The sequence below is a fragment of the Caretta caretta genome, chromosome 4, assembly GCF_965140235.1.
Source record: "Caretta caretta isolate rCarCar2 chromosome 4, rCarCar1.hap1, whole genome shotgun sequence".
Taxonomy (NCBI): domain Eukaryota; kingdom Metazoa; phylum Chordata; order Testudines; family Cheloniidae; genus Caretta; species Caretta caretta.
Window position 1 is genome coordinate 19,490,172 of NC_134209.1, and position 27,626 is coordinate 19,517,797.

The 27,626-nt window shown below is 48.0% G+C and overlaps 1 protein-coding gene across 1 annotated transcript; it reads right to left on the reverse strand.

Annotated features, from left to right (window-relative positions):
* Positions 1-244: 244 nt before the first annotated feature.
* Positions 245-26,101, reverse strand: TMPRSS11A (transmembrane serine protease 11A). The gene is made up of 10 exons (XM_048847104.2): positions 26,094-26,101; positions 24,888-25,009; positions 23,622-23,740; positions 21,428-21,495; positions 19,863-20,026; positions 16,227-16,265; positions 7,032-7,209; positions 6,320-6,585; positions 5,082-5,224; positions 245-2,280 (listed from the first exon to the last, which is right to left on the reverse strand). The coding sequence occupies exons 1-10, from the start codon at positions 26,099-26,101 to the stop codon at positions 2,119-2,121; spliced, it is 1,269 nt and encodes a 422-aa protein (XP_048703061.2). The 3' UTR covers positions 245-2,118.
* Positions 26,102-27,626: the final 1,525 nt, after the last annotated feature.

The window sequence follows — 27,626 nt, forward strand, 5'->3', positions numbered from 1 at the left end:
AGAGACTAACCAATTTATGCTCAAATAAATTGGTTAGTCTCTAAGGTGCCACAAGTACTCCTTTTGATTTTGCACCAACAATCAACTGCAGGTGCAAAATTATGGAGGTAAATTAGCCCATTTAGACAGCCGGTTACCTGATTTCTTGGCACAATCAGCACTAAGGCTGAAGAGAGCCTAAGGGAGTTAGGTATGCCATTGAAATTCAGTGGGATTTGGGTGCCCAAATCCTTTAGACCCCTTGAAAATCTCAGCCCAAAGTACTTTGCCAACTAGTTCACAATCACTTGCATAGGGGGTTCTCTATAAATAGATTCACAGATTAGATCACCTTCCTAGAAAGATGACTTATCACCAGAAGAATCAGATTTGCCCTTTTTGTCTCGCCCTATGTATTATGCAGTATGTTTGTAAAGCTAAGTTCTGCTACAGTGACTATTCTGCTCGCTGGGCTGAACAAAATGAGTAGGCACCCTCATAGATGCTGGTTTTCATATGCTACATCAAACAGAGCCCTGAAATACAGCAGAGCCTCTTGCTGGAGCTCAAGGGCACTGTGATGCATGAGAGACATCAACTTAGAAATGCATTAAAGTGCCAGTGGTAAGAGCTGATAGGAGGTTTATTGGTGATGAGAGATTGTGTGCGGTGATGGCTTCATTGACCCCAGATCTTCCAAGGATAGGCTGAAGGTTGTTTTTTTTTTTTGTCTGGTGTATGAGGTAGCTGAGACTGGTAGCACTGGACTGGATGCAGCTGTCAGCAACCCAGCATTTCCTCTGTTGATTTCTCTCTCCTCTGGTGTATATTACTGACGGCTGGAGGTGGGACGTCATTGATCTAGCAACTTGTCGGCTATCTAGCAAGTGACAGGGCTGCTCAGCTCCCCAGGGGGCAGAGTTAAGGTGAGACATTGGGGAAAATATGGGGATTCACCGGATGCCCAGTGCAGAGCACGTGTGCTTGACACACCGGCACATAGAGCCTCGCAGTAGCGGAACTGCTCCACAGTAGTGAGAAGCAGAGGATTAGGGGGTTTTAAAAGGCACAGGAGAAATGGCTGTTTGAGATGAGGAGTGCAAGGGCTGGCCTGTATCCCAATTCATGCCCAGCAATGGGATACAGACTCTCCTCCCTCCACCCCATCAGGAAGCAAAGTAGAAGCTAAGAGGTTATTTAGACTGTGAGCGCTTTGGGGCAGGGACTGTCTGCTATTCTTGGTTGGCTCTTGGGCACTACTGTGATGCACATGATCAATAAGTACGGTCTCCTGGGTCAAAGCTCCTCCCCCAGGAAGTTCAGCCACATTGGAGGTGGGTGTTCCTTTTTGCTGGTGGGAAGCTCTGTGTGTTAATTACACACTGGCCAAGGATTTCTGTGTGTGGCATAACCGAGTTCACAAGTGGCCTCCCTGGCCATCCGTTGAGTACCTCCAATAGAACGTGCTCAGTGACACAGCCCCATGTAGCGCAGCAGGAGAAGACAGCCCTACCTGCCTTTGGTTCGAACAGGCTTCTGGTGCCAGTAGGGATGGTGCTGTTTAAAGTCAAGTGCTGTGGCCTACTGCTAATGCCCTGTGCTGCCATGGAGTAAACTTTGGTTGATTTCCACCCCTGTGGTGGAGTAATGCAGGAGGCCAGGCACTCAGCAACTGGAGGGAAATGCTGTGGATCAATCACAACCTGTCCAGGTGACTGACGATTTGCGCCGATGGGCTCCAACCAAGGGGGCGTTTTGCTCAGCTAGGAAAACCATGGCCAAGTCATCTGATCCCAGCAGGAGGTGTGTAGCATAGAGGGTGGAAAGCAGGGTTATTCTCAGTCCTGGGTTGAGGATGCAGAATAACCTGCCTTTCCTGGAAGCAGTAGATACACTTTCCTAAGTGGTAAATCAGTCAGCAGTTTGTGCTCCTTGTGCAAGTTTGATTGAGTCTGTTCCTCTCCTTCGACAGGCCAGAGCAATTCAGTTCAGAGACGAGTCACTGAGCGGTAGGAATGTCACCACAAGCTAAGCCGGCGCTTGCTTTGGACAGTAAACGAAGCATAGACTGGTAAAGAGTGTTGTGGAGTTCCTGGCTTGTGTACCCAGCCTGTGCAGTTTAACCCACTTGTGACTCCTTCAGAGGCCAGTTTTTGCGGCGATCCAATCCCGATAGTAAGTCACTCGTGTGTAGACGCCAGGTTTATTTTTTTTAGCACATTCGTCTCCCCAGCTCACTATTCCAACAAGGAACCAGACTCCTCTTCTATCTTCAGTGACCAGAGGGCCACCAGAGTCACCCTACAGGGGAGAGAAAGGTGGAATTCAGCAGGAAGAAACTGAGAGCAAAGCAGGTGGATTTATTTAAATATTAAAGCAAATCTTAAAGCCAATTGTTCAAATTCATTTACTACATAAGTAACATCACACTTGAGAATAAGGTCACAGGCTGCTGGCTGGTGGGTAAGTTATTTCTGGTATTCCTGAAGGATTTTTTCTACCAACTTCGCTGATAGAAGCTATATCTTCCCCTCTCAATATATGCAAGGTGAGCAGAGGAGCTATGTATTCTTTCATCCTCTGGCGGGAGACTTACTCCAATAGTATGGTGTCATTTTATCTTTACACAACAATAAATGAAGAAACATACAGGCACGCCGGGGCCCAGATAATTACGTAGATTGGATACACACAACGTGCAAGCCTTGGCTACATATACACGCGGCTGCTCTGGCCGGGTTCTATTGGCTTCTAAATCATGGAATACAGTGAGCACCACTGGAAGGCTCACAAACTATTTTAAGGGATATTACCCTATTCCTAGCCACTAACACGTGCCTTTTAGGAGTCAGTTAAAATCCCAGCTTTGAAATGGACGACTTCATTCACTTAGCCCAACATTTTCAAATCTAGCAACACAGAGTTAGTCTCCTACCTTAGGCACCGAAATGAAAGAGACCCGTTTTTCAGAAGTGCTAAGCATCCAGAGCTCCTTAATGTAGCAAACCAGATGGTTTCGTGCCCTCTGTGAATCCATCTACTTTTACGTAGATGCCTAAATACCGATTTAGGGCCAACATTTTCAAAAATAGCAGCCTAAATTCAAGCTCCTGTATCCTTACTGAAGTCGTTCAATAGGTGACGTGATTTTCAGATGTTCCTAGCACACAGCAGCTACTCTTGACTTCAGAAGGAGCTGTTGGGTACTCAGCACTTTTGAACATCAAATCAACTACTTAAGTGTCTAAATAAGGCTTTAGGAACCTAAACGTAGGCACTGAGGTTTGAAAATCTTGACCTGATGGCCCTTTCCCTCTTCATTGGTTTCCCCATCTGTAAAAGAGGTGTACGAATTCATACTGACCTAGCCTACAGGAGCACTGTGAAGATTCAATTAATGTTTATGAGCCTTTTGACAATTAAACAGGGTAAATATTTTTGTAATTATCATAACTAGCCAAAGTGAATCCATTTAGGATAAATGAAATAAGTCCTCTCAAACCAGTCAGCTAGCCTGTGGAAATTCACTGCTGCAGAAGGTCTTAGAAGGTCAACTACTGTAGCTGGAATTATCAAAGGACTGGGTAATTCTATGCCCAGCAATAACACCTGTTTCCATGCATGCTTTGATAAAGGTAAATTACGCCCACACTCCAAATTGATCACCTGCCCAGGGGACAGGAATTAATTCATTGGTTCCCAATATAACAGTGGTCAGATCAGCCAATCTTATATAATGGGCTAGCCCCAGGATCCGCAAGTGAATGCAAGTATTTATTCATGTAATTACAAACTTAAAATACATGTTTTAGATTGCAAGCTCTCTACGGTTTGGCCCCTATCGTTGAATGGGTTTCTCTAGCGCCTGGCAAAATGGGGCCCTGATCTTAACTGGAACTCCTGGGTACCACTGTCAGCCCAATACTAAAAACAGAGGGTGGGATTTTCAAATGCACTCAGCCCTGGCCTAGCTCTGCTCCTGCTGGCGCCAATGGGAATATTCTCATGGACTCCAGGGGTGCAGAGCTAGGCCAGCACTAAATGCATTTGAAAATCCTGTTCTAAGCTGCCCTCCTAACAGCTGCAGCCAATCCAGCATTGGTGCATCTACCAGATCACAGAGTATACTGCACTGCAAACTGGAATGTGCAGGGGACGATGATCCTCAGTGTTACTCAGACCCACAGGACAATGGAGATGCCGCTGTCAATTGTGAGAAAGGCATTAAACAGCCTCAGTAGAAATCAACCTTCACTGCATTTATTGAGAAGATGGTCAATGTCATTGTGTGTCCACCTCAAACATATGTTGGTGAAACCTTTATACCTATCACACCCTCATGTATATACTCTCTCTTATATATATATATCTATATATCTATAGATATATATACACACACACATAAATTATACACACAGGGCCAAAGACTCACCTGCTGTAAATCAGCCTAGGACTGCTGAAGTCAACGGAACTATGCTAATTTACACCATCCGAAAATCAGGCCCCTACAGTTTTGTCATTACAGTTGTTCAGGGTACATGCCCCATGTTCACTATTGCAAACCCCCACCCCATGGGCGTGCACAGGAATTTAAATCTGAGCCCTATGGGGGGGGGCACAGAAGCTCGCTCCCCCTTCCACCCCGCTGCCCGATCTTCCCTCCCTCCATCCTGCCCCAGCCCCGGCCAGAGCTCAATCTTCCCTGCCTCCGTGGCCCTGGGGCTGGAGAAGTTCTGTGCCCCCCAATGATTACGGGGCGGGGGGGGCTGCTTGCCCCCTCTTGAGCACGTCCCTGCCCCACCCCCTTATAGTCTCCTATTTCTTTCTTTGCGTCATCCCTGGATTTTTACAATCTCCAAAAATAGCAATCTGCTATCATGGGTCTCTTTGGTGCAGATATAAGTAATGTGCTCTGAAGTTGTGGATTGTAATAGACTACCTCTTCCCTCCCCAGCTCCCACAGGAGCTCTGTAAATCAGAACCCTGAGCTGGACGCCGGTGTAGTCTGTTAAAATGCGTATGTTCAGAGACCACCAGGCGCAGGGAAGTATCTGTCTGCAGTTCTCACACTGATCAGTTCTCCGCATTGATATTAGACCTACCTGGCAAGCATCTATTTCCCCCTCCAAGTATCCAGCACACACCATCCCAGGTGCGATGGCCCCATTGTACACTTCTGCTCTATTGCAAATGTTCGTGTCTATGATCTTCACTTCCGCTTGCCGGAGATTATTAATGCTTGAACCTAAAATGGGAAAGAAAGGATTTAGAATTTACAAATGGGTTCTACAAGCCAAGGCCTGGGGGGAGCAGGAGGAACCAACAAATGCTCAGCTTCCATTTCAGCGCCTAAAGGAAGTGGCCAGGTTGACACTTTGGGAAGAGAACAGTTTATCCTCCTTCGGCCTCTCACTTGCCCCAAACCCAGCTGCCTCTTCAGCATCCATCCCCACAGGGCGCCTTAATCCAAGTCCCCCACCCCATTCATTTTTTGACCTCACCCCTCTAATATAATGGACACAGGGATTTCTGGTGCCGAGGTCCCAGCTGTGCACTGTGGGGAGTTAATACATGTCTGTGAGATCAGAAAGCCCCAATGAGAATATGGTTTTGGACAATCCATGATTACAGCGAAAGTCTAATATAGGTATAGGCTCCAATTCAACAATGCTCTTAAGGTTTAGCGTTAAGTCCCACTGATGTCAATCTGTCTTAAAGTTAAGCATGTGCTCAGTGGTTAAGTGAAGAGAACTTCTAGGGCAAATTTAAAGGTTCTGGAAGCTAGATAACACCAAGCCGATGCCAGATGTATAAACAAAGGCAATGGGACAGAAAGGAAGCTGGTGACTGAATGCATGAATGAAATGTGCTTAGCTTTGCTAATGGCATAAACAGCAACAGGGGACTCTTTTCTCGTCCTTGCACTAGTGGCTTGCAGCTCTGCCATGTCCCAGAAAATGCCGAATACAATGAACTGAGCCAACCTGCATATAACACGCAGATGCTCAGCCTGGTAATTGATTTGAAGGTCGGACGGGACCGTTCTGATCACCTGGTCTGACCTCCTGTAAAACTTCACTCAGTGACTCCTGCAGTGGAAAGAATTATTCTTTGAGCCCAACAGCTGCTGGTCGAGCGGGGGTGTCTCGTTTAGAAAGATATCCAATCCCGATTTAAAACCTTTGTGTCAGAATGAATGTCCCACTTCCTTTGGTAAGCTGTGCCAATGGCTAATTAGCCACCAGACTAATCAGATAAGAAACCACATTCACTTGCATAATGAACTGAAAATGAACTAAAAACATAACGTCATGGGAGGGCTCTTTGAGGAGACACTCACCTTCATTCCGTAAAGCGCCCCATCCCGTGACAAAGCAGGTAGTGTTATGTGGGAAGACGTAAAATTCCTCGGGGAGACAGACCATGCGTATGACATTTGTAAATTCCACGGGGGAGGAGAGCTGCACAACAGCGATGTCATAATTGTGGTTTTGAACGGCATCAGAGTATTTTTCATGAATGATGATGTTGCGGATGGATCTTCTGCTTTGCGGAGGTCTTATGACAGTTCCAAAGCTAGCCGTCCACCTACTGGGATTCTGTTGTCTGAAAGAGATACAAGATTAGATCACAGGCATACACAGACAATTTTTCAAAGAGCTCAGCTCCCAGTTAGGCACCCAAATGCAGAGCTACATGTGGGAAGCACAGAGCTTGGCCAGAACACTGCTGTGCTCCAGCAATCCCCTGAGGGATGTTGCCAGCTGGTATAAGTTAGAACAGCCCCAAGGTTGCTCTAACTTGCACTGGTGGCTGAATTGACACCAAGCAGCCCGAGGGCTGGGCGGAATTGAAAGGTAGAATACAGCCATCTTTGACTTCCACCACCTCTCAGGTCTCTTCCCAGGCACAGCTCAGAGCCAAACTGAAGGATCAGAACCTGGATACATCTAGGGGTTCTGTTTTGGTTCCAAATGTCACAGAATTCCAGATTGGTGTCTGTAAGGGCACACAGTCTTTTACAGCATCCTCTCTCCAAGCTGGGATCTTACCCTCTAAAGCAGTGAGCTGCAGTTATAAGCCACGTGTTACTGATCAGCGTTGCACCGCAGCGGTGGATACCGCTCAGCTGAAGACTAGCCTGCCATGGCCACTCGCCAACCTGGGCAGAGATGCCTCCCGTTATTCTGTTTGCGTAGGAAAGCGATTTACTTGTTCGTATCCCACAACCTATCAAAGAAAGGACCGACTTAGCTGGACTGCTCCCCAGGAAAGAAAGACAAGCTTTTGTTTGGTGTATGTTCCCAGCATGCTGAATACAAATGGCTGCTTGCATTTTGTTAGTTATAACATAGCTGTCATCAAATGAACAGCATTCAGATAAACAGATATGACACCACAGCTGCACTGATATTCAACCACAGTCACACAGGGTGAGATTTCACACACACACACACACACACAATATTAGGCACACAGAAGACATACATAGTCAAGTATAATGACAACAAAAACCAAACAAACAATCTTAAAATAAGAATGAACCAAAATATATTGTATTTATAATTATGCCATTTAAATAACCACCCCACCCTTGTATCTAGATGTAAGCAGAGTCAGGATGAGCTCTACCCTGACATCTGGTGGCGAGTCATGGTGGGTTGTGGAAAAGAACTTCAGGGGCTGATCTCATTTGCATAGGCACACACCCCCTGCCTGTAGGAGCCCCAGTTTCTCTGTTAGTGGGGCAGGAATAAACTGTTATTATCCTGATTATGTGAATCAAGGAGAGTGGAACTGTACTTGGCCTTTTGTTATGATGGAGGGACTCACCATCAAGTAAGCAGCACTCGCTAGGCAAGGGTCATGGGTTCCAACTCCCAGTGAATGGAGAAAGGCTGGGGACAGGTATTAATATACTTGGTGGTATAGGCCCCCCTGGTGAGGGCCTTACATGCTAATTGTACTTCCTCCTGTCTCCACTGTGGAATATCAGAGCTAATTTTGATTCTATTAGGAGTCTAGTTACAGGCTGCTGAGCTGAATTCACTTTGGGCTAATGGTGTACCAGCACTGAGGCTCCCCTACTACAAGCTGAAATCACAAAAGAGCTGAACTGACTAAGAGCTGAAATCACTGAGTGTTGTGTTAAGTAGTGGGGGAGCCTGAAGATATATTGCGGAGTAGTTTGTGGGACGGCTGGCAGAGCGGAGCGGAGCAGTTTGTGGGATGCCTGGAGCAGCTCATGGGGTGGCTGGCAGAGTGGAGCCCCATGGAGAGGTGGGGCCATCAGCTTTCGACCACGTAAGGTGCCCCTTAACCCCACACCCCCATCTCCACCCAGGTTGGGAGGTAAAACTCTGCAGATAAACTTTTGAACTCTGGGGCTCCCCCGACCAGGGACAGAGACTTTTGGGTCATTGGACTTTTGGGACTTCGGGTGATTTTGGGTTGCTGGACTCAAGGACCAAAGGGAAAGGACATGCCCCAATTTGCTTGGGGTGGGTTTTTTGCTCATGGGTTGTGTTATGAATCCTGTTGGTGGTGTTTCCCCAACATAATGCCACATTGTTTCTCTCTGTTATTAAAAGGCTTTCTGCTACACTCAGACTCTGTGCTTGCGAGAGGGGAAGTACTGCCTCTTGGAGGCGCCCAGCAGGGGTGGTATATATTTGTCCCAGGTCACTGGGTGGGGGCTCGAGCCGGTTTTGCATTGTGTTATTGGAATGGATCCCCTAGATACTGAACCCTGCCCTTGTTGCTGCCAACTCTGCCAACTCTACATAATTAATGTAATGTAGATGGGATATTAATCCTCCCATCTAGCTGCATAAAGAAAAACACCATTATTATTATAAATCATGAGAAGATCTCTTAAAGAATAGTAAAAACATTTAAAAACTAAATACATATCTAAATCATAACCCAGAAGTAAAACACAATTGCAGGTAGGATTAATCTGTATACATGGATTTAACCAAAATAAGCTAAACTCCAACTATTATTGTCCATTTCCTGTAAGGTCAACATTTGTCTGGAGGATGTAATAAATATGGATTTTTGTAGAGATCTATTAAAGTATATTTTGTACAACAGATTGTGTCGGGTCTAGAACTGAGCAAATAATTGATTTTTAGATTTGGGGACTGAACTAAATATCCACTTCGATGAGAAACAAAACCAAAATATTTTCAAATTTTTTCATCAACTCAAAAGATGTGTTTTAATCAATGACAGACCTGAAATGTTTTTGTCGATTCAAAACTTTTTTTTTTAGTTTTTGTTTCAATTCAGCGGATTTGGGGGGGGGGGGGGGGGTTGGTTTTGGTTTGGGAGGGGGGAAGAGGTCTGACAAAAGTGGGAATTTTCTGACATATTTTTATGATTCCTATGCACGCCTCAGTTTGCCTCTGTACTTTGCATTGCTACCGAATGGCTACACAAGAGTTAAAAAGCTGCTCTTGGGGCAAAGCAGGAGACATAAAGTGTTATGTCATGTAACAGTCTGGGGTGGAATGAGTGGGTCGGTAAAGGACTGGCTGAAACCGACACATATCAATGGCAGGTTCACAAAGATAACAGAAGCCCCAAGAACTGAGCAACTGACACTTATCCAAGGGACGCCCTGACAGGTGGAACTCAGCATAGGCTTGCAGGAACTGGACAGAGAAGTGTCTTGGGGCTGAGATAAGGGTTGGCTTTTGGGAGAGAGACGGCAGCTCTCACTTGGGACTGACAGAGAGAGATGGCAAGCCAGAAGGACTCCCTGGCAGCTTTGCTGGGTGGAAAGCTGTCTTGGCCAGAATGGACTCTGTCTATTTCTCCGTGCTAACCTAAGGACTTGCCAGTGCTGTGTTCAAGGTGACTAATAAATCCTACTCTGTTTTGAAAAGGCTGCCTGGGGTCACTGCAAATGTTTGCTGAGGTGCACTGGTCCCTGAAGAGTGTGAAAGTCTCAGACCAGGAGTCTATCTCAGCTGGTCTTGCTAGGCAGAGCTCATGATGTGGGGCAGGAGGGATGAGCCCAGAAGCTCAGTCTCTGAGGTGGTGAGGCCATGTGCCCAACCCTTGTGGGTCGACCATCTGGCTGACTGACAGGTTTCCTCCAAAGGGCTATTTAAAAGCTGGCTGCAGCACAGATCCGGTGGACGGAGTTCACCCTTTTGGCATATTATCTTAATTGCCCAAATTTGAATTTGAAATGCCATTTCAAGATGAAAAGTCAGAACAAAACAACAATCTGAAATGAAACATTTCTTTGAATTTTTTTCCCATTGTTTTCCCAGCCACAAGTATTTGTTGACCCAAATTCACAAATAATTTGGGAGCACGGAGGGCGGGGGGGGGGGCTGGAGGGAAGGGCATTTTTTGACAAAAAAACCTATCGGTTGAAAATGTTTTGCCCAGCTCGAGTCAGGTCACGTTTAACTTAAAATTCAGGTGTTATAAGAGCACGCCTTTGTAAAATGAACAGGAATGTTTCCATTATGGTTTTTTAAATGGAAATTGCAATAGAACTCTTATTAAACTGTGTCTGCAACCTCAATACTGCAGGATAGCCAGATGGTGGAATTGAATGGAACCCAATTCTAAAGAAGAGTGAAACTGACTAGTCTATCTTCATTGCCTAAGCTTAGCAAAAGGCAAAAAGCGACGTAAATTAGATGCTTAATATTCTTTGGGTTTAAATCCTATCGGGAGTCCTGAGTAACTGATGTAAAGATTACGTCTAAGTGCCTGACTTGGCCTTCTGTACTCCTGGAGTGCTAGCTAACTCTGCAAGTCATTCATTAGTGAGCTCTATGCCAACTGCAGAGTCACGTACTGCTCAACGGGAGTGAAGTCAGGCCCCAGAATAAACCACTGCTCACAGACATTGTCCCTTTAAACTTATGCCTGTAGAAACACATGCCTGAGGCAACAGAAGGCTCTTGCACCATATTGTGTAGCCAGAGGTAACCCTGGGCAGAGACGCTTTCAGCAACAGTCTCTGTACAGTATGAAGATGGTGCCAGAGCTCCGTCAGCCAGTGGTTCAGACCTGAGACCCCATCTCCAAGTACCACAATAGGCCTGCCTTGCCGAGAGGCACCGGGGTGCAAAGAATGGGGCAATGAACTAGACAAGCGTTCAGGTGACCTGGGTTCTAGTCCCATCTCTGCCACTTGCCTATTGTATGACCTAAGTCACTTTACCTGTTTCCTCTCTCTCCTTGTGTCGACACAGACAAAGACCTGCCTCTTAGTCTGTGCTTGTACAGCACCCCACACAATGGGGCCCTGATCTCAGCTAGAGCCTTTAGCCCCTGCTGCAATACACAACAGCAACAGCAGTCTGGGTGATCCCCAAATAAAAGCTATGACCTCAGCCTTTTCTCTGTGACCTGTGTAAAGGCCTGGCTTTCTCTTCCTCCCCAGTGAAGCTATATTTGGTCCCACATCCTCTATGTCTAAGTGTGCCCCCTGAACATCACCTTTCCCATTGTCCCCCAGACCTCAGTCAGGTACGGTATGCTGCGGGTCAATGCCCAGGGTGGAATGCTGACATCTCCAGAGCACGCATCAGCACCGGTTATGTAAAAGCTGCCAGCCCAAGCTGAACTGGGGCGGCGGGGCCAAGGTTGGTCACTCTGTCCTCGGAGTCACTGCTCAAGGCTTGACTGAGAGTTCTCACGGAACCGAGAGCAAATGCGGCACTAGCATCAGGGAGACGCATTATCAGTCCAGGGTGAGCACTAAGCCCTTCACGAAACCAGAGTGCTCTGCCTGAAAGAAGACATCGAGGCCTACCGCTGTCACTCGGGGGCTGCACCTTTACCACCGGGAGCAGGAATGGGCCTGGGGCAATCGGAGGCTTCAGTCAGTTGCTCCTGGAGGCTGGTTGTATACCGGGTGAGAAGTGGGATGCTCAGCGCTTTGCTGGCAGTAATTACAAACCAGGGAGGAGCTGTGTCAACCACCAACAGGGTATGCACCGTGGCAAGCAGGACTTCAAAGCCTTGGGCCCTCCAGACATCTCAACGCATAAGGTCTAGCTGACACCTTAGGATGTGCCAGGGTGAGCAGTGTAGATCCAGCAAGCAGTGTATATACAGATGCTCATGGCTGGATCTGCAGAAGTGCTCAGTACCCAGAAGCTCTTATCAGCATCTACCTGAGACTCAGAACTGTGGGCAACTCCCCCTGCAGGGAGGAGACCATGTCGACATTTGTGAACCAATCTCAGAGCTGTCTGGTCCTTTTCAAGGCAGCCGTATCTGCTCAGGAGAGGCACAGTCCAGTCTGCATTTGGAACTGGAGCTGGCTGGGAATTTTTCAGTGAAACTTCTTTTCCTTTGGAAAATCCTGATTTCTTAAAACCAAAACGTTCATCAGGGTGTTGTCTCAGGTCCAGGATGGAATTGCTATGGGTGTGAGACACGAACCCCATCACCACCCCAGAATAACCAGGGGCATGATGTTTAGAGCCAGGAGCAGCAGAAACTCCGTAAAAGTGTGTGTTGGGGGGCACTGGCATCCAAACTGTGGCCCCCACCCATTCCCCCAAGATCCCGCCTTCCGCTCACTCCTTTCTGCCTCCTCCCTCCCATTCCTCACCCTTACGGACAGTAAAAAGTGGGAGGGCTATGTCTTTCCACTTTTAAAAGTGATGGGGCCATGACCCCCCCTGGCCGCCCCAGTTCTGGCACCCCTGAATAGGGCAGTCAGCTGGGATATGAGTGACTCAGATTCTAGTCTGTGCTCTGCCAGATATAGATCAGGGTCTTGAACCCACATCCCAAGGGAGTGCCTGGACCACCAAGCTGTTGGCTATTCTGGGGTGCTGCCCCTCTCATTTGTTTCTGAAAAGGTTCAAGAAGCCTTGGTTTCATTCCAGTGCAGAACAGGAAATCCCACACCATTTTCATGGGATGGGAAAACCATTTCTTGCTCAGCTCTATGGGGAACAGCTCTCAAAGTCAGAATATAAAACCTGTCCAGGCAGTACAGTGCCATCCAAAGCCGGGCGGAAGCCAAGGCTCCAAGGAGGAGCTGAAAATTCTCAGGACATCTGTGGTGGTGCAGTCATCAGCCTCAGTCAGCACGAACATGCAAGTCCCAAGGGCAGGGAATGCCTGTCCGGTGGACTGACCCAGCTGGTACCTATTGTCAAACCACTAAACAAGGTAGAGTTGTTGTGGGGAGCAAGGTGGACGTGCATCTACTGCAGCCAGTAGTAGCTAATCAGTGGAGCTCCTTCACGACCAGAGTCGGAGAGGAACCAGCAGCTGGAGCAACAGGGGATGCCTCCACTCCACTTCAGGGATGGCGATGGATCCAGCAGTGGTAGGATAGCCACCTTGAAAGCTCTCACCTTGGTCACACACAGCAGCACAGTATGGTAGCTAGATCGCCGGACAGAGGCATGTTCTCCAAAGGCTAACCTCTGCAAAAGATAGATCCCTGTGGGGACAGATAGCTCCAGGCAGGTAGGTCCATGCCTCTTAGGGGAGTGTTCATGATGGCACCTCACCAGCAGGTGGCCTACACCTCCACATATTTGTATGAGCAAAACAAAAATACTTCCCTCCCCCTCCCCCAACAAAGTTTTAGGAACAAACAAGCAGAGTGGCAGGCTTCCAGCACAGAGGAGCCTTTCTCCAGGCGGCAGCAGGGAGGAGGGATGAACCAAGCAATCAAAGCAGCAGAGCAAAGGACTCTCCCACCGTCACTGGGATGGGTGGGGAATTATGAGCCATCACGGCTCTTACATACCATATCTGTTAGCTAGCTCAACAGCTCAGGACCAGGACCTGCATCCCAGCACGTACATGAGGCATGGTGCTGCGAATGGGATCTGTCTGCAGGCACTGTGTCCTGAAAACCTGTATGGCAGGTACGTCCGTTCTTTTCCATTACTGCAGAGTCCCCGAGCTAGTAACTATGCACAATGGAGAATAAAACCTAGTATAGAACTGCAAAAAATGACACTGTCAAGTCCATGAATTGTGAACAGCTGGGAACTACTTCAACCATAGTTACTGAAATTGCAACACCCCACCTAACTACAAAGAGATGCACCAATAGTCTAACTACAATGCTGAATAATAATATGGCATAAAGACAATCAAGTCCAAAGGCTATGGGCTTGATGCAAAGTCAGTGGAAGTCTTTCCGTTGACTTCAGTGAGTTTTAGATCAGGCCCTATTGATGCAATGTATACCGTACATTTCCTAGCTAGGGATTCCTGCAAATAAATCCTTCACTTCTTGAGTCAGCAGGTACAAATAATATCGGTTACATTTGTCGCCAGAAGAAAATCAATCTCCCTGTCCCTCCTGTGATTATTAATGGCTAGTGTGACAAAGTTCCTCCTCTACCTTGGTGGGTCTTGCGCTTATTGGCGGATTTGCTCACCTCGGAGATTCACGGCAGCCCTCAGTTTGGCCATTTTCGTGAACCCACAGTCCAGGTCAATTCCTCCTGTGTCTGACCAGGAGCTGGGAGGTTTGGGGGGAACCCAGGCCCGCCCTCTACTCCGGGTTCCAGGCCAGAGCCCTGTGGACTGCAGCTATCTAGAGTGCCTCCTGGAACAGCTGTGTGACAGCTACAACTCCCTGGGCTACTTCCCCATGGCCTCCTCCCAACACCTTCTTTATCCTCACTATAGGACCTTCCTCCTGGTGTCTGATAATGCTTGTACCCCTCAGTCCTCCAGCAGTCCGCATTCTCACTCTCAGCTCCTAGTGTCTCTTGCTCCCAGCTCCTCACACACACACCACAAACTGAAGTGAGCTCCTTTTTAAACCCAGGTGCCCTGATTATCATAGAATCATAGAATATCAGGGTTGGAAGGGACCTCAGGAGGTCATCTAGTCCAACCCCCTGCTCAAAGCAGGACCAATCCCCAACTAAATCATCCCAGCCAGGGCTTTGTCAAGCCTGACCTTAAAAACTTCTAAGGAAGGAGATTCCACCACCTCCCTAGGTAAGCCTGCTTTAATTGATTCTAGCAGCTTCTTGATTGGCTGCAGGTGTTCTAATCAGCCTGTCTGTCTTAATTGTTTCCAGAAAGTTCCTGATTGTTCTGGAACCTTCCCTGTTACCTTACCCAGGGAAAAGGGACCTACTTAACCTGGGGCTAATATATCTGCCTTCTATCACTCTTCTGTAGCCATCTGGCCCGATCCTGTCACACTAGAATGTGCTTGGATCCTGTTTTTAAACACTACGGTTTGACTGGAACACTGAAGAATGGATCTAGGGCTGGGAGGCACTGAAAATATATGCCAGGGAGTAATTTTGGCTTATGTTTAGCAGAGATCAGGGCCCCATTGTGCCAGGCCCTGTACAAACACAGAAAGAGTCCCTGCCCCACAGACCTTAGGGTCTAAACAGACGAGGTAGACAGACTGGGAGACAAACAGTATTATTATTATACATATTTTATAGGGAATCGAGGTCCAGAGAGATTAAGGGGAAGACTTACAGACTTACTCTCACACTTAACGTTAAGCATGGGGGTAGGCCCGTTGAGTGGATGCTGGGGAAGCCCTACAGTCAGAAGCTGGGAGGAGCAAAGGGCCATCTCTAAGGCCCAGGAGAAGAGGAAAGGAGCTAGCCAACATTCTGGCATGAAGGCCACCCCCTAACACATCTAAACGACCAGGCGAAAGAGCAGCAATGGCAGCTGGGAGGAGCAGCAAGGACCAAGAAGGCCTCCTGACTCTTCTACATGTCCAAGAGGCAAGAAGCAGGACACTTTCTCTCTTTCATCAGCACTAAAGTCACCTGCCTTCTCTTAGGGGAGACCTCTCAGGAGCCCACAGCCACCAGGAGACGCAAGCTTGTCACCGTGGAAAGCTTGTCCCTACTTCTTCCTAAACAACACAGGTCATCCCCTGTGGCTGAAATGGAGGTAAGTCCCCATGTAGACAATGTCTAGGTACTTATATGGCCCCCGCATCACCCCTCTGTCCAAGCACCTAGTCCTACGAGCCCTACAGTGCCAACCCAGCTACAAGAAAGTGAGCTGATTTCTCTTCTGCCTCATGCATCCTCAACAGAATTGTTACCTGAATTTCAGCTGTGTAATCCCCTTTCCGGGTGCCAGGCTGACCTGCAGATTTTATAGCACAGTCAGTCAGAAGAATCGTCTTTCTGCTTGTAGACTGAGCACACGTCATGTAGAAATCACTGAAACCCTGAAAGCATGGAACCCCACCATGACATGTCTCTAAGGACCATTAATAAACGGCTTGTACTTACAGTTGTTGAAAAGGTGTTCTCCATTTTCCTTCTTCATCCCTGAAATGAAACACACAGCAGACAGTCAGAACAGCTCACACTTACTGTCCCAGTTGGTCAGGGTGGATTTCCTTAAAGTCCTTGCGGGACATAAGTGATGATTGTTTTGGAGCGCTGCCAGGAGTATTGTAATAGGAGACCAATGAGCATGCCTTACTATTTGTGGGGATTTCACAGTTAGTAAGTCTATTTGGGACTTGATTAGGCTACTGTGGGGTTCCCCCAAGTACAAGCCCTCAGATAGTCACTTGGCTTGAAGAGCGGTCTTGGATGGAGTGTCTGTAAGTGCTGGTCTAAAGTAACCCTGTAAATGCAACCAACTGCAAACACATTGTAAGGATAAGCATGGTATAAAACCCTAAATGGATTAGTTTAGACAAGATAAGGCTGGAAGTCACTGACATCATCATTTGCTGGATCCAAGTTGTAATCAGCTATTGATCTTTCTTCTAGAAAGTTTACATGCTAATCTAATGAACAGACACCCCTATTTGCTCTCCCTCATAATACTAGAACAACAGGGCAATCAATTACATTAAAGGTGGCAAATTTAAAACTGATACAAGAATTCCCCCACCACACACACATATAATGCACAATTAATCTGTGGAACTCATTGCCACATGATACCACTGAATCCAGGAGTTTAGCAGGATTCCAAAGAGGGTTAGAGCCATTTATATGTATAATGAGACCATGCAGAGGTATATTAGATAGGAAACATACATAAGGGACATAATCTCCTCTGATTCAAGAGATTAACTAACCACTAACTGCCTGGCATAAGGGGAAATTTCCCATACAGGCAGATTATTCCATAATGCTTTGTTACAGTAATTCTTCCTCTAGAGCATCTGATATTTGCCACTGTTGGAAACACGATACTGGGCTAGATGGATTCCTGACCTGATCCAGGGCAGCAATTCCTGTGGTCCTACAAGTTACACAATATGACTAGTGTAATTATCCTGACATTGTTTATGTTGAGGCCAGGATAACCAAGAAAAGCAATTGAAAGATAGCCACTGTACTTCACAGCTATAAAGCTGATCAGATTATGTCTCAGTGTTGCCATTTAAAAAGTAACCATTGCCTGTAATTGGATCATTAAAAAAACTTATCTGGTTGCATGCAACATGTCAGCACAATTAGTTATTTAAACACCCTTGCCAACACCTCACCTCTCAGTATAAAAGGAGCATAATTCTCATTGTAAGCAATCAGACACCCATATGGGAGTGTTACTGTCCAGTGAGAAGGAGAACTACACTCCAACTCATTGCGGGGGGGGGGGGGGGGAGGGAGGAGCAAATCTCACATGCTGGCCCAGTGGAGTCACCGGCTTCTCTGCTCTGCATGCAAATGCTTCTTCTCTTCCAAGGAGGGTCATGAGGAAACCACGTTAACTGTGTCCAACTCCATTCCTTGGAGGCATTCCATCCATTACAACAGACTGGTGGCTGGCTGTCATCTTGGCCTGGGAAGACCCCAAGATCCAGCAAGCACGGAGTCTGACCCAGTGCTCCTGCATTGTCATGGTTACTCCTGATGCTTCCACATACCCATACAGCCTGTACCTATCTGCAAGGGATAGTCTAAAATAATGTGGTGATGAAGTGGGGTGGGTGACTCTAGCCCATTAGGGATTAAAGTATTCTTCTAAAACCCTTGATTCCTGTTCCGAGGAGACATGCTTAGATGTGTATTGCTTTATCACAGGACGGAGGGATTGGGTGGCTCCAAGCATGGGGCTGGGTGGGAGTACGTGGAATGGCGGCACTTCATAATGGCACAGGTATTTACCTCTTCTTTCCACCCAGGCATTCACCCTGAACAGGGGGCGGTTCCTCCCCCACAGGAAGAAAGAATAAATAAAGCTCAGCCTGATTCACATGCCAAGACAAGAGCCTAATGTGTTTTTTGGAAGTGTCCTCAGCCTTCAGCAACACAACAGAGGGAGCAAGAAGAGTGGGAAACGGAGATCCTTAAAGTGACAGATCTGAAACATTTGTTCTGTCAAAATTATAACACCATTACTTCTAAAACCAATGGAAGATCTTGCTTCACAATGTATCTGCCTAAAGAATATTCTCTGAAAAGTATTTAAAAAACCAGCTTCTCAGATTAATCCTATTTTCCAGCTTTTCCCTAAAATAAAGGAATCTTCTCAGAGAGTACAAAATGGTCCAACTGCAACATTTGCTGCCTTCTGATAAGCAATCAATCAGACCCCCATGGGGAATATTATGGTCCACTGAGATCAAGAACTAGGCTACAAAACTCATTTAGTAGGGGACTGTCAATAAAGCAGGCAGGAAATTTTTTGATGAAATATTTTTAAATGAAAAATGCCAGTTTGTCAAAAACAAAGCTTTGTGGGACAGGGACAGTTCTGGCAACTCTCCCACTGTGAACACTTCTGGAAAAAAGGGTCAAAATTGTCAAAAGCTTTTGCTTCAACATTTTCTAAAAACGAAAAATTCTGGTTTTCAGGTTCAAAATAAGTGTTTCAAAAAGTAAACTAATTAGACTAAAAAAAGAGGGGGGGGGGATCAAAACTGAAACCAAATATTTCAAATGACCCAAATCCAACTCTTTTTGTTTGTTTACCAAAATCTGAGTTTGACTCTTCATCCTGATTCAAGATAGGAAAATATTTTGAACTCTCAAAAAATATTCATTAGATGAGAAAACAGTTTCTTGCCCAGTTCTGTCAGATGATAACAGTGAGAACAGAAAAATAGGGGCCTTTTTGTGGAATACTGCCAGTTTTGCATCTTTTTAATAGTGTGACAGCTTTATATTTGGGGATCTGACCACAGAGTGGAGAAGTGACCTTTTATTCATTTGAGTCCACACCAAAATTCATTTTTCTCTGTGGCAGGCTGGGAAGAAAGAAGACGAAGGACACAAAAGCAATCTTCATTCAATATGGAGTTGGATTCTGGGGCTAACTGTGGGGGAAAACAAGTCCAGAAAGGTTTCAGAGTAACAGCCGTGTTAGTCTGTCTTCGCAAAAAGAAAAGGAGTACTTCTGGCACCTGAAGTGAGCTGTAGCTCACGAAAGCTCATGCTTAAATAAATTGGTTAGTCTCTAAGGTGCCAGAAGTACTCCTTTTCTTTTTGCGAAGTCCAGAAAGGAAGCTGCAAAACAGGAGACATAAAGTGAACCAACAGGAACACTCTTCCAGAATTTCCTGCACCATTGGTTTAGAAAATTTCAAAGCAGAAGCAAAATGCTCTGAAAACAAAGGAACCTGGAGCCAGAGTTTTTGCTGCTGTAAATCAGTGTAGACCCACTTACTTCAGTTGGGTCACACTGATTTATGTCTACTTAGAATCTGGCCCACTGACTTCAGTGGCATAAGGTAAAGTTGCATCAGCTGGAGATCTGGCCCATGTTTGTATCCTTGTTATAGCTTTATAGTACCCTTCCAGGTTGTCAGCTGATGAGGGTGACAGGGCTGTTTTGGGAAGAGGGAAGAAGGAAACAGCAGGGACTCACATCAGCGCTATAAAACAAATCACATTGCACAGAGGAAAGGGATGGCCCGAGCAGCAAAATCAAGGAGAAAAGGGAAAGCTCAAGAAACTTACCTGAGAGTTGAAAAGTCGAGGGGTCAATTTCCAAGCCCTCGGTGTTTGTCTGCAGCCGCCTAAGCAAAATGCTCTTGATTCTTTCCGAGAAGGCCTTTCTGTTATCGTTTGAGGCGAATTCAAACATCAGCACAAGCTCCACCACCACTCCGCTGGTGTCTGGGCTGCAAACCGACATGACATTAAAGACCGAGGTGAGTGAGCACGTTTGCTACTTGTCCTCTCTTTCTACATGGCTTTAGTTTTCATTAGGTCCTCTGGGCCTTACTTGGGGACTGACACACAATAGAAGACAGGGGGATGGGAAGGATCTAAGCAGCTAGCAGGGGATTTTGACTGAGCTCATCCTGTCAGAGTGATTGGGGAGGTCAGTGGGAATCTTGCCAAGAGCAAAGAAAAAGACAGGGGCAAAGGATGATGTTAAGGAGAGCAACATCTGAGGGTGGTGGTGAGGGTGAGCTCAGCATACGACCATGTGGATCATGGTCACAGGGTGACATATGGCCATTGGAACCACGGAGCAGTAACCAGAAGAGGTTTGTGCCCGACAGCTCTGACTGAGGCATCTGGATTAAGTGTGCTGAAGGATGGAACTTCCACCACTTCCCTTGCCGCCTAAATTCACCCTTTCCTCCACAGCACTCTGTGGTTCCCCTCCTTCCTTAGTGACCATGCCCTGGATACGCTCCCCAGCCATTAGTCGGCACTGAATGAAGCTCCATGTATTTAACTCTTTCCTACTTTCCTTGAAAGCCAACCCCCCTCCAGCAACTTCACCACTTCTCTAGCTCAGCACTGAACTCCCTCCCAATTGTCAGTACCTGTGTGGTAATGAAGCGCCTGGACACGCTATTCCCCGAGTGCTCATATCAGTACCACACAGTGTCATCTGTGCTATAGAGCAGCCATAGTCTGCAGCCTGCCTCTCCCATGACGCTGCCTCTCGGTAAGTTATTCAAACCTGCATGGGCTTTTCTTGTTTTTGCACTGCTCTATCACCCTGCATGCACCTCTCCACTTATGAGCATCTGATATAAGGTTCACTGAACCCACTCCTGGGACATCGAGAAGAGAAAGATCCTGTTACTCTGGGCCACTTTGCAGAGCAATCTGGAGACCTTGAACTGGGTCAGGTCCCACTAGAGCTCTCTGCTCCTCTTGGGTCAAGCGGATACCTTAAGTGCTCAATCTTGGCTTCTTGGGGGTCAGTGACCATGAAGACACTGTTGTGGGAAAGACAGAGGCACTGGGCCTTCCTCTGACTCCCCCTGCCCTGCCCCCTGTGCAGACACTTATACTAGCTCAGCATGGCAGCCTTTCACACCCATTTTGCACAGGGGTAAGTGACAGCAGAACGGGCAGGGGGCAGCCATACCCCCAGTGACTGCAAGCCGTGGAATAGCCTCCAGGCCGGCATCTTGCTGCTGAAAAGTCCTGGTTGATGGCAACAGGATGTGTTTCCCCTGCCCTCCTGCTACCCCAGACTGGGAGAAAGGTTCATCCGAGTGAACCTCAAGTAGGAAACAGACCTGCTGAGGAAGAAAGCGGCATTTCATTTTACATACCGCAGGTTGACGACATGGGACCTGATGTACTTCTTATTGAAAATGGAGGCTCGAAATGTATTGGTCACCTGTTAAAAGGAGAGAAAATGTTTGTGAAACAATACAATCAGGTGTAACAGCAGCGCACTCTCAGCTAAGGCATTCTGTTTGGAGAGCATCCAGAATACAAGACTACAGTGCTCAGGCTCCTAACTCTATCAAAGCCCATAGATCAGGGGTGGGCAAACTTTTTGGCCTGAGGGCCACATCAGATTTCTGAAATGGTATGGAGGGCCGGTTAGGGGAGGCTGTGCCTCCCCAAACAGCCAGGCGAGGCCTGGCCCCCAATCCCTATCCGATCCCCCCTGCTTCTCACCCCCTGACAGACCCCCCAGGACTCCCGCCACATCCAACCCCCGCTCTCCCCTGACGGTCCCCCATGGAACTCCTGCCCCATCCAACCCCCGCTCTCCCCTGACAGGCCCCCCAGGACTCCCGCCCCATCCAACCCCCGCTCTCCCCTGACGGGCCCCCTGGGACTCCCGCCCCATCCAACCCCTGCTCTCCCCTGGGGCTCCTGCCCCATCCACCCGCTCCCTGAATGTCCTTCATTTGACCCAAGAGTCTTGCTTTCAAAGAACCATCCAACTGGCACGGTGCAGTCACAGCCTCCGGACCCCCGCCCCATCAAACCCTTCCTCTCATTCCTGACTGCCCCCCTGGGACCTCTGTCCCATCCAGCCACCCCTTTTCCCTGTCCCCTGCCTGCCCCCGGAACCACTGCCCCTGTGTGCCCCCTGCTGCCCCATCCAACCCCCCCCCCTCCTTCCTGAATGCCCCGCCGGGACCCCTGCCCACATTCAACCCCGCTGTTTCCCGCCCTCTGACTGCCCCGACCTCTATCCACACCCTCCCCCCCGAACTCCCCTGCCCTCTATCCAACCCCCCTGCTCCCTGCCCCCTTACCGCGCTGCCCAGAGTGCCCGGACAGGCAGCCGCGCCGCCCGGCTGGAGCCAGCCATGCCACGGTGCAGCACAGAGCACCGGGTCAGGCCGCCGATGGAGCCCAGAGCATGGCGCCAGTGGTGCAGTGAGCTGAGGCCGTGGGGGAGGGGGAGCAGCGGGGGAGGGGCCGGGGGCGAGCCTCCCGGGCCCGGAGCTCAGGGGCCGGGCAGGAGGGTTCCGGGGGCCGGATGTGGCCCGCGGGCCGTAGTTTGCCCACCTCTGCCATAGATGAATGTCCTTCATCCAACCTAAGAGTCTTGCTTTCAAAGAACCATCCAACTGGCATGGTGCAGCCACAGCCCATTCACAGAACTGACGAGGTTCACTGTACTCAGCTTAACCTCGTTCGAACACATCACAGAGTACAGGGGAGATCGAGCGCAGTGTTCCCATCAATCAGGGCCCCCCCCCCCGACGGGTTAGTGAGTTAGGGGACGGCTGTCCTGAGCTATGAATTATGTGCTTTCCGCTCAACAGAAGAGTGTCCACGTGTTGCTTCTGTTCCCATATTCTCAACCGCGTACCCACCCCAGCAGCTGCAGAGAACATATTTGGCCAATTGGCTAGCATTTCATGCCCCCCTGGTTTCTGGCACTGAGATTCAATAGTGAGACACTGATCGGGACTGCACCGTCTAAGTATTCACACAGCACCAGTGTTGGGCTTGAGCCAAAACTCAGTGAAGCCAGTGGAAAGAGCCACACTGATTCCAACGGGCTTTGGATCAGGCCCTCAATTCCCAAAGCGCTGTTCCAGCATGTCCCAGGCTTGCTGGAAACGAAGTGGTAGTAGCTGTTGTAAGAATACACACATTAAAGATTGTGAGGCACTTAAATATGACTGAAATGGGGCCAGAAAAAGGCCTCAGACAGACAGAATGCCGTCCTTTCTATTGGATTATTTTAGCCTGCTTTATAAGCCTTAATGAATTAACCCTGTGAAGGAGGAATTATCATTCTCATTGCTTCCACTGGGAAACTAAGGCATGAAGGAATTGAGTGACTTGGGTCACACACCAGATGAATTCCAGAACCAGGAACTGAATGCAAATTTCCTGATTCTTAGCCCTCTTCTTTACCCCCAAGACTATCCTTCCCTTTGGATGGAGCCTGGACACTACGGCCTGGAGTAGAACAGCATCTCATTCCAGTCACGTAACCCAGGACTCTCAGGGACATTCTTGGGGGGAGAAAGAACAATTCTGACTTACCAACATCTCGATGCTTGTGCTCAGGTCTCTGTATTCTTTTGAGGTGTGCTTGTCAAACTCACGGTTGTACTGGACATTAGTGATTTTAAAGGTCCCATTGTAAAAGTACATATCCTGATCTATAGAGGCAGAGAGAAGCAACGGTCAATGCCTAGGTTACCATTTGGAGATAGGTAGCATGGCAGAGCTAGGTAGCAGATGTCATGGCTCCCAGGCAGGCAGAACAGGACTCTGGGTTTCTGGTTCTAATCTCACTTATTCCACGTCAGTGGAGTTACATGGACTAGATTTGCAGCTGAGTTCTGCTCAGTGCTGTGGGCAAAGGGGGCTCTAAGCCACCGTTAGCTCCTCCAATCCTTGGGCAACCAGAGACTCGCTTTTGTCTTCAGTGTTAACCTGAAGGAGCCTTTAAGCTGCTCAAAGGTAGGCCAGCTGCAATAGAGCCCTTAGGGACCACTCTGTCAGCCAGGGATTGGCAGCATACAAGACACACAAGCCACATACCCGTTCCGTCCCAGCACAACCCTTCCCCTCTGCTCCATGCCCTGCTCTGGGATGTCCCTATCCCCAAGAGGGAGCAGTACAGGCAGCATAGAGCTGGCTACACCACCTTGGACTTCCCTGCGCAAGGCTCTGGTCCACAGAGCAGATTCGACCCAGGGTATTGCATCCGAGCCTACATTGATTTCCAACTCTGAAGCAAGACAGCAGAAGGCACTGTGCATCACAGAACCAGAGCTACAGAGTGACTGAAGGCTTTCCCAGCCAGCTTTATCCGCCACTCTGGACAGGATGGGCCACGTGCAAAGTTTATGAATTTGCAATCTCCTTTCAACTAAATGTTGCTCCTTTAGCTGAAGCAGTAGGGGCTTTTGCTTTTGGATCCAGACATCCTAGGTTCAGTCCTTGAAGACAACCCAGTCAGGGACATCACTACATAAAGCACTAAAATAGGAACATAATCCTGCAGTGGCTGGATGCTAGTAGACCTTGGACTTACTGTGATAACTGTCCATCAACCGCTCTACCTGGACCCCAGCGGAGGAGACAGAAATAGAATGGACAGAGATTTTAAATCCCTACTTTAGACAAATGGCTGGTTTTTAAGAGGTGTTTTTAGGAAAGTGCTAATTACACCCTTAGCATGGGATTAAAAGGTCCTAAGTGGGCTTACATCCTGGGGTGAATTCCATCCTTTGTACAACACACAAAGATCACAAGAGTAAACTCCCAGCACGTACAATTCACCAAGACTGTCACACTTACCAAAGAGCAAAAAATAGACAAGCAGACCGATGACTAGAGCCAGAAAGAACACGACTGCCAGAACAATAAGGGCTACCTTCCATGGTTCCAGAAGCTTCATTCTTGTGTCCAGCTGGGTCAGCCTAAGAAGGGGGGAGAAAAAAAAATCAGACTTTGTCATAACTATAATAATGATCCCTGAGCCAGATTGTCTGCGCAGGTAAATTGGCTCAGCTCCATTGACTTCAATGGAGTTACGCTGCTTTACCTGAGCTGGAGATCTGGGCAGTTACCTTCACTCACCCCACCTTCTGACGGAATAGCAACAACACTGTGCTTAGCCAGGAGGATGGCTACATGGGTGCATTGGGCATTTCTGCACTCAGAGGAGGCATAAAGGAGGCTCCAGGCGCACATACTGTATCTTTCCTTTCAGGAGCTTTCGAGCTGACATGCACTCTGTAAGGCGCTTACTCTGGACCCAAAGGACAGACAGGAAATGCTCATTTCCTACACCAAGTCTCTATTTTAGTAATTTAAAAACGAAACAAAATATGCTTTTGTATGGTTTCCCAGCCTTTGTAACATTCGCCTTGTTCTACGATCACTCTCTGTTTATGTCCTATCCAAAGCTGTGGACACCCCATCCTCCAAGCTGAAACGAATATCAGGCAGTCCTGGATGCAGCAGAATGCTTTCAGCTAAACTCAGCTAAAGCAGGGAACTTGTAGCGGGAACTTGCTGGCCTCGCTGTTAGACATTACAGGAGGTGCCTAGAGAGCAAAATAATTGCCTTCTATACCCTAGGGCTGGGAGGGAATCCAGGCTCTGGGGGTACAATCCATGGAGAATGCTGAACACTCAGTCTCTACAGAGGCGCCAAGCCACAAATACTGCTCACGTAAGGGCCAGATTGTAGTTGGGACACAAGAGATTGGGAAGGTAAAAGGAGCCTCACCCCCTTGCTCAGGGGCCAGACCAAACTGCCTTCCCTTCTAGTGCCCTCAGGGATGCGAATCAGCCTAAAGGGGGACACAGAGCCTATAGGTGTCAGAGTGGTAGCTGCGTAAGTCTACAGGGCCACCCACCGATCAGCGGACATGGCCCAGGGTGCTCCTCGCACTGCAGTGAAAGGAGTGTAGCCATGAACACGCACTCCCTGTCTGAGTACAGCGCACGTCGCCGCACTCTGAACAGCTCCGCAAGCTGCTGTTAATGGCGTCTCACTCCGGCATCTCGAGCAGGTGGACCGTGAGCTGTGGGCAGAGCTGATAAAAGTGCCACCAGTGCTATTTTATTGCCCATTTTAGCCCTCAGGCAGGAGTATAATTCTTGTCAGGAGTCCCAGATAATTCCCAACTGCCCAGCTCAGAGAGACAGTTGAAGGGCAGGTTCTTCCAGTTCCACCTCCCTGTCTGAGTCAGACAGGCCAGGCAGACTCCTGTGTGGTGCTCCATATATCATGACCAGCAACATATGCCCTGGCCCCCAGGCAGGCCACTTTATCCAATCCTCTGAAAGCCGCTGTGACGCCAGCCGTGCCATCTATCTGAGGGTTCCTTCCTGAGTCTCCCCTCATACTGCATCATCCCAGGGCAGCCGTGCGATAGCAAGGGCAGTCGTGTACAAATGAGCAACCTTGAGGCTGGTCCGTTTTGCAGTGATTACACCTATCAGCCTCAGGAGTGCGGAACCACAAAGGTGAGTAGAAGCCACCTTTGCACTGCTCCCCACTCCTGTCTTAGATATTTCTTATTTGGCCCCTCTTCCCTGTAGTATCTGAGTGCCTCACACTCGTTAATGTATTAATCACAATAACCCTGTGAGGTAAGTGTTTATACTGGGGAACTGAGAGACCAAGTGACTTGGTCTAGGTCACACAAGAAGTCTGATGTGAAAGGGTTTGAACCCAGGTCTCCTAAGTACTCGGATAGCGCCCTTCCTCACTAAAGATGCTATGGCCCACCTGAGGACCTGTCTCACAGTACACAACTGTCATTTGAAAAGAGACAAAACATCTCAAATAATTAGCCAGCGAGTTGCAACCACCTTGAAAAGTCACCCCTAACAATTGTACCTGAGAAGGGGAAGTTACTCCCACACAGATCAGAAACTTTATTTGGAATCCTGACACTGTGGTACTGGATAGTCCTTTTCAACTTAAAAGGGGAAAATCCCTTTTCCCTTGTGGGAGAAGAGTCAAAGTGACTGGGGCGGGAGGGAGGAATTCTGAGAAAACCCAGAGAAAGAACCAAAATATCCAGTAAAATCAGTCACCTCAGGGATGTTTGGTTAAACAACAAAATATGTCTGCAAATATTATTATTGAATATTTGGACTGCAGTAGTGCCTATGAGCCCCAATCATGGATGAGGATCTCACTGTGCTAGGCACGGTACAAACACAGAACAAATATGATCCCTGCCCCCAAAGAGTTTACAATCTAAGTAAAAGGCAACTTTCCTCACACATCCCCCAGGTCTAGAGACATAACTAGACTCTCATTCAGTGAGAGGTTTCTACAGCTGCAGATAAAGCCATAGCCTGACTTTTGCTCCCTTCAAGAGTGAAATAGTTAGGGAACACCTTGTCAGAAAGCACTGAAGTTTTGGGGATGGAGACAAGACCTAGAATCAGGGCCATCCTTATCCACACGCAAAGTACCCATACCAAATTTCCTGGTGCCCTGCGCAGTTGTGTGCTGCTCCAGCCCCTGCTCCAGCTCTTCCCGCCCGGTCCGGCCCCAGCCCCACCTCTTCC

What these genes read in the sequence shown, in the direction of transcription:
- TMPRSS11A (XM_048847104.2), bottom strand. An exon ending in TGTCTATTTTTTGCTCTTTG is followed by an intron (nt 23,741 to 24,887) that starts GTAAGTGTGACA and finishes CTGCCTCTATAG; the next exon opens with ATCAGGATATGTACTTTTAC. An exon ending in GCAGCTCACTGCTTTAGAGG is followed by an intron (nt 6,586 to 7,031) that starts GTAAGATCCCAG and finishes TATCTCTTTCAG; the next exon opens with ACAACAGAATCCCAGTAGGT.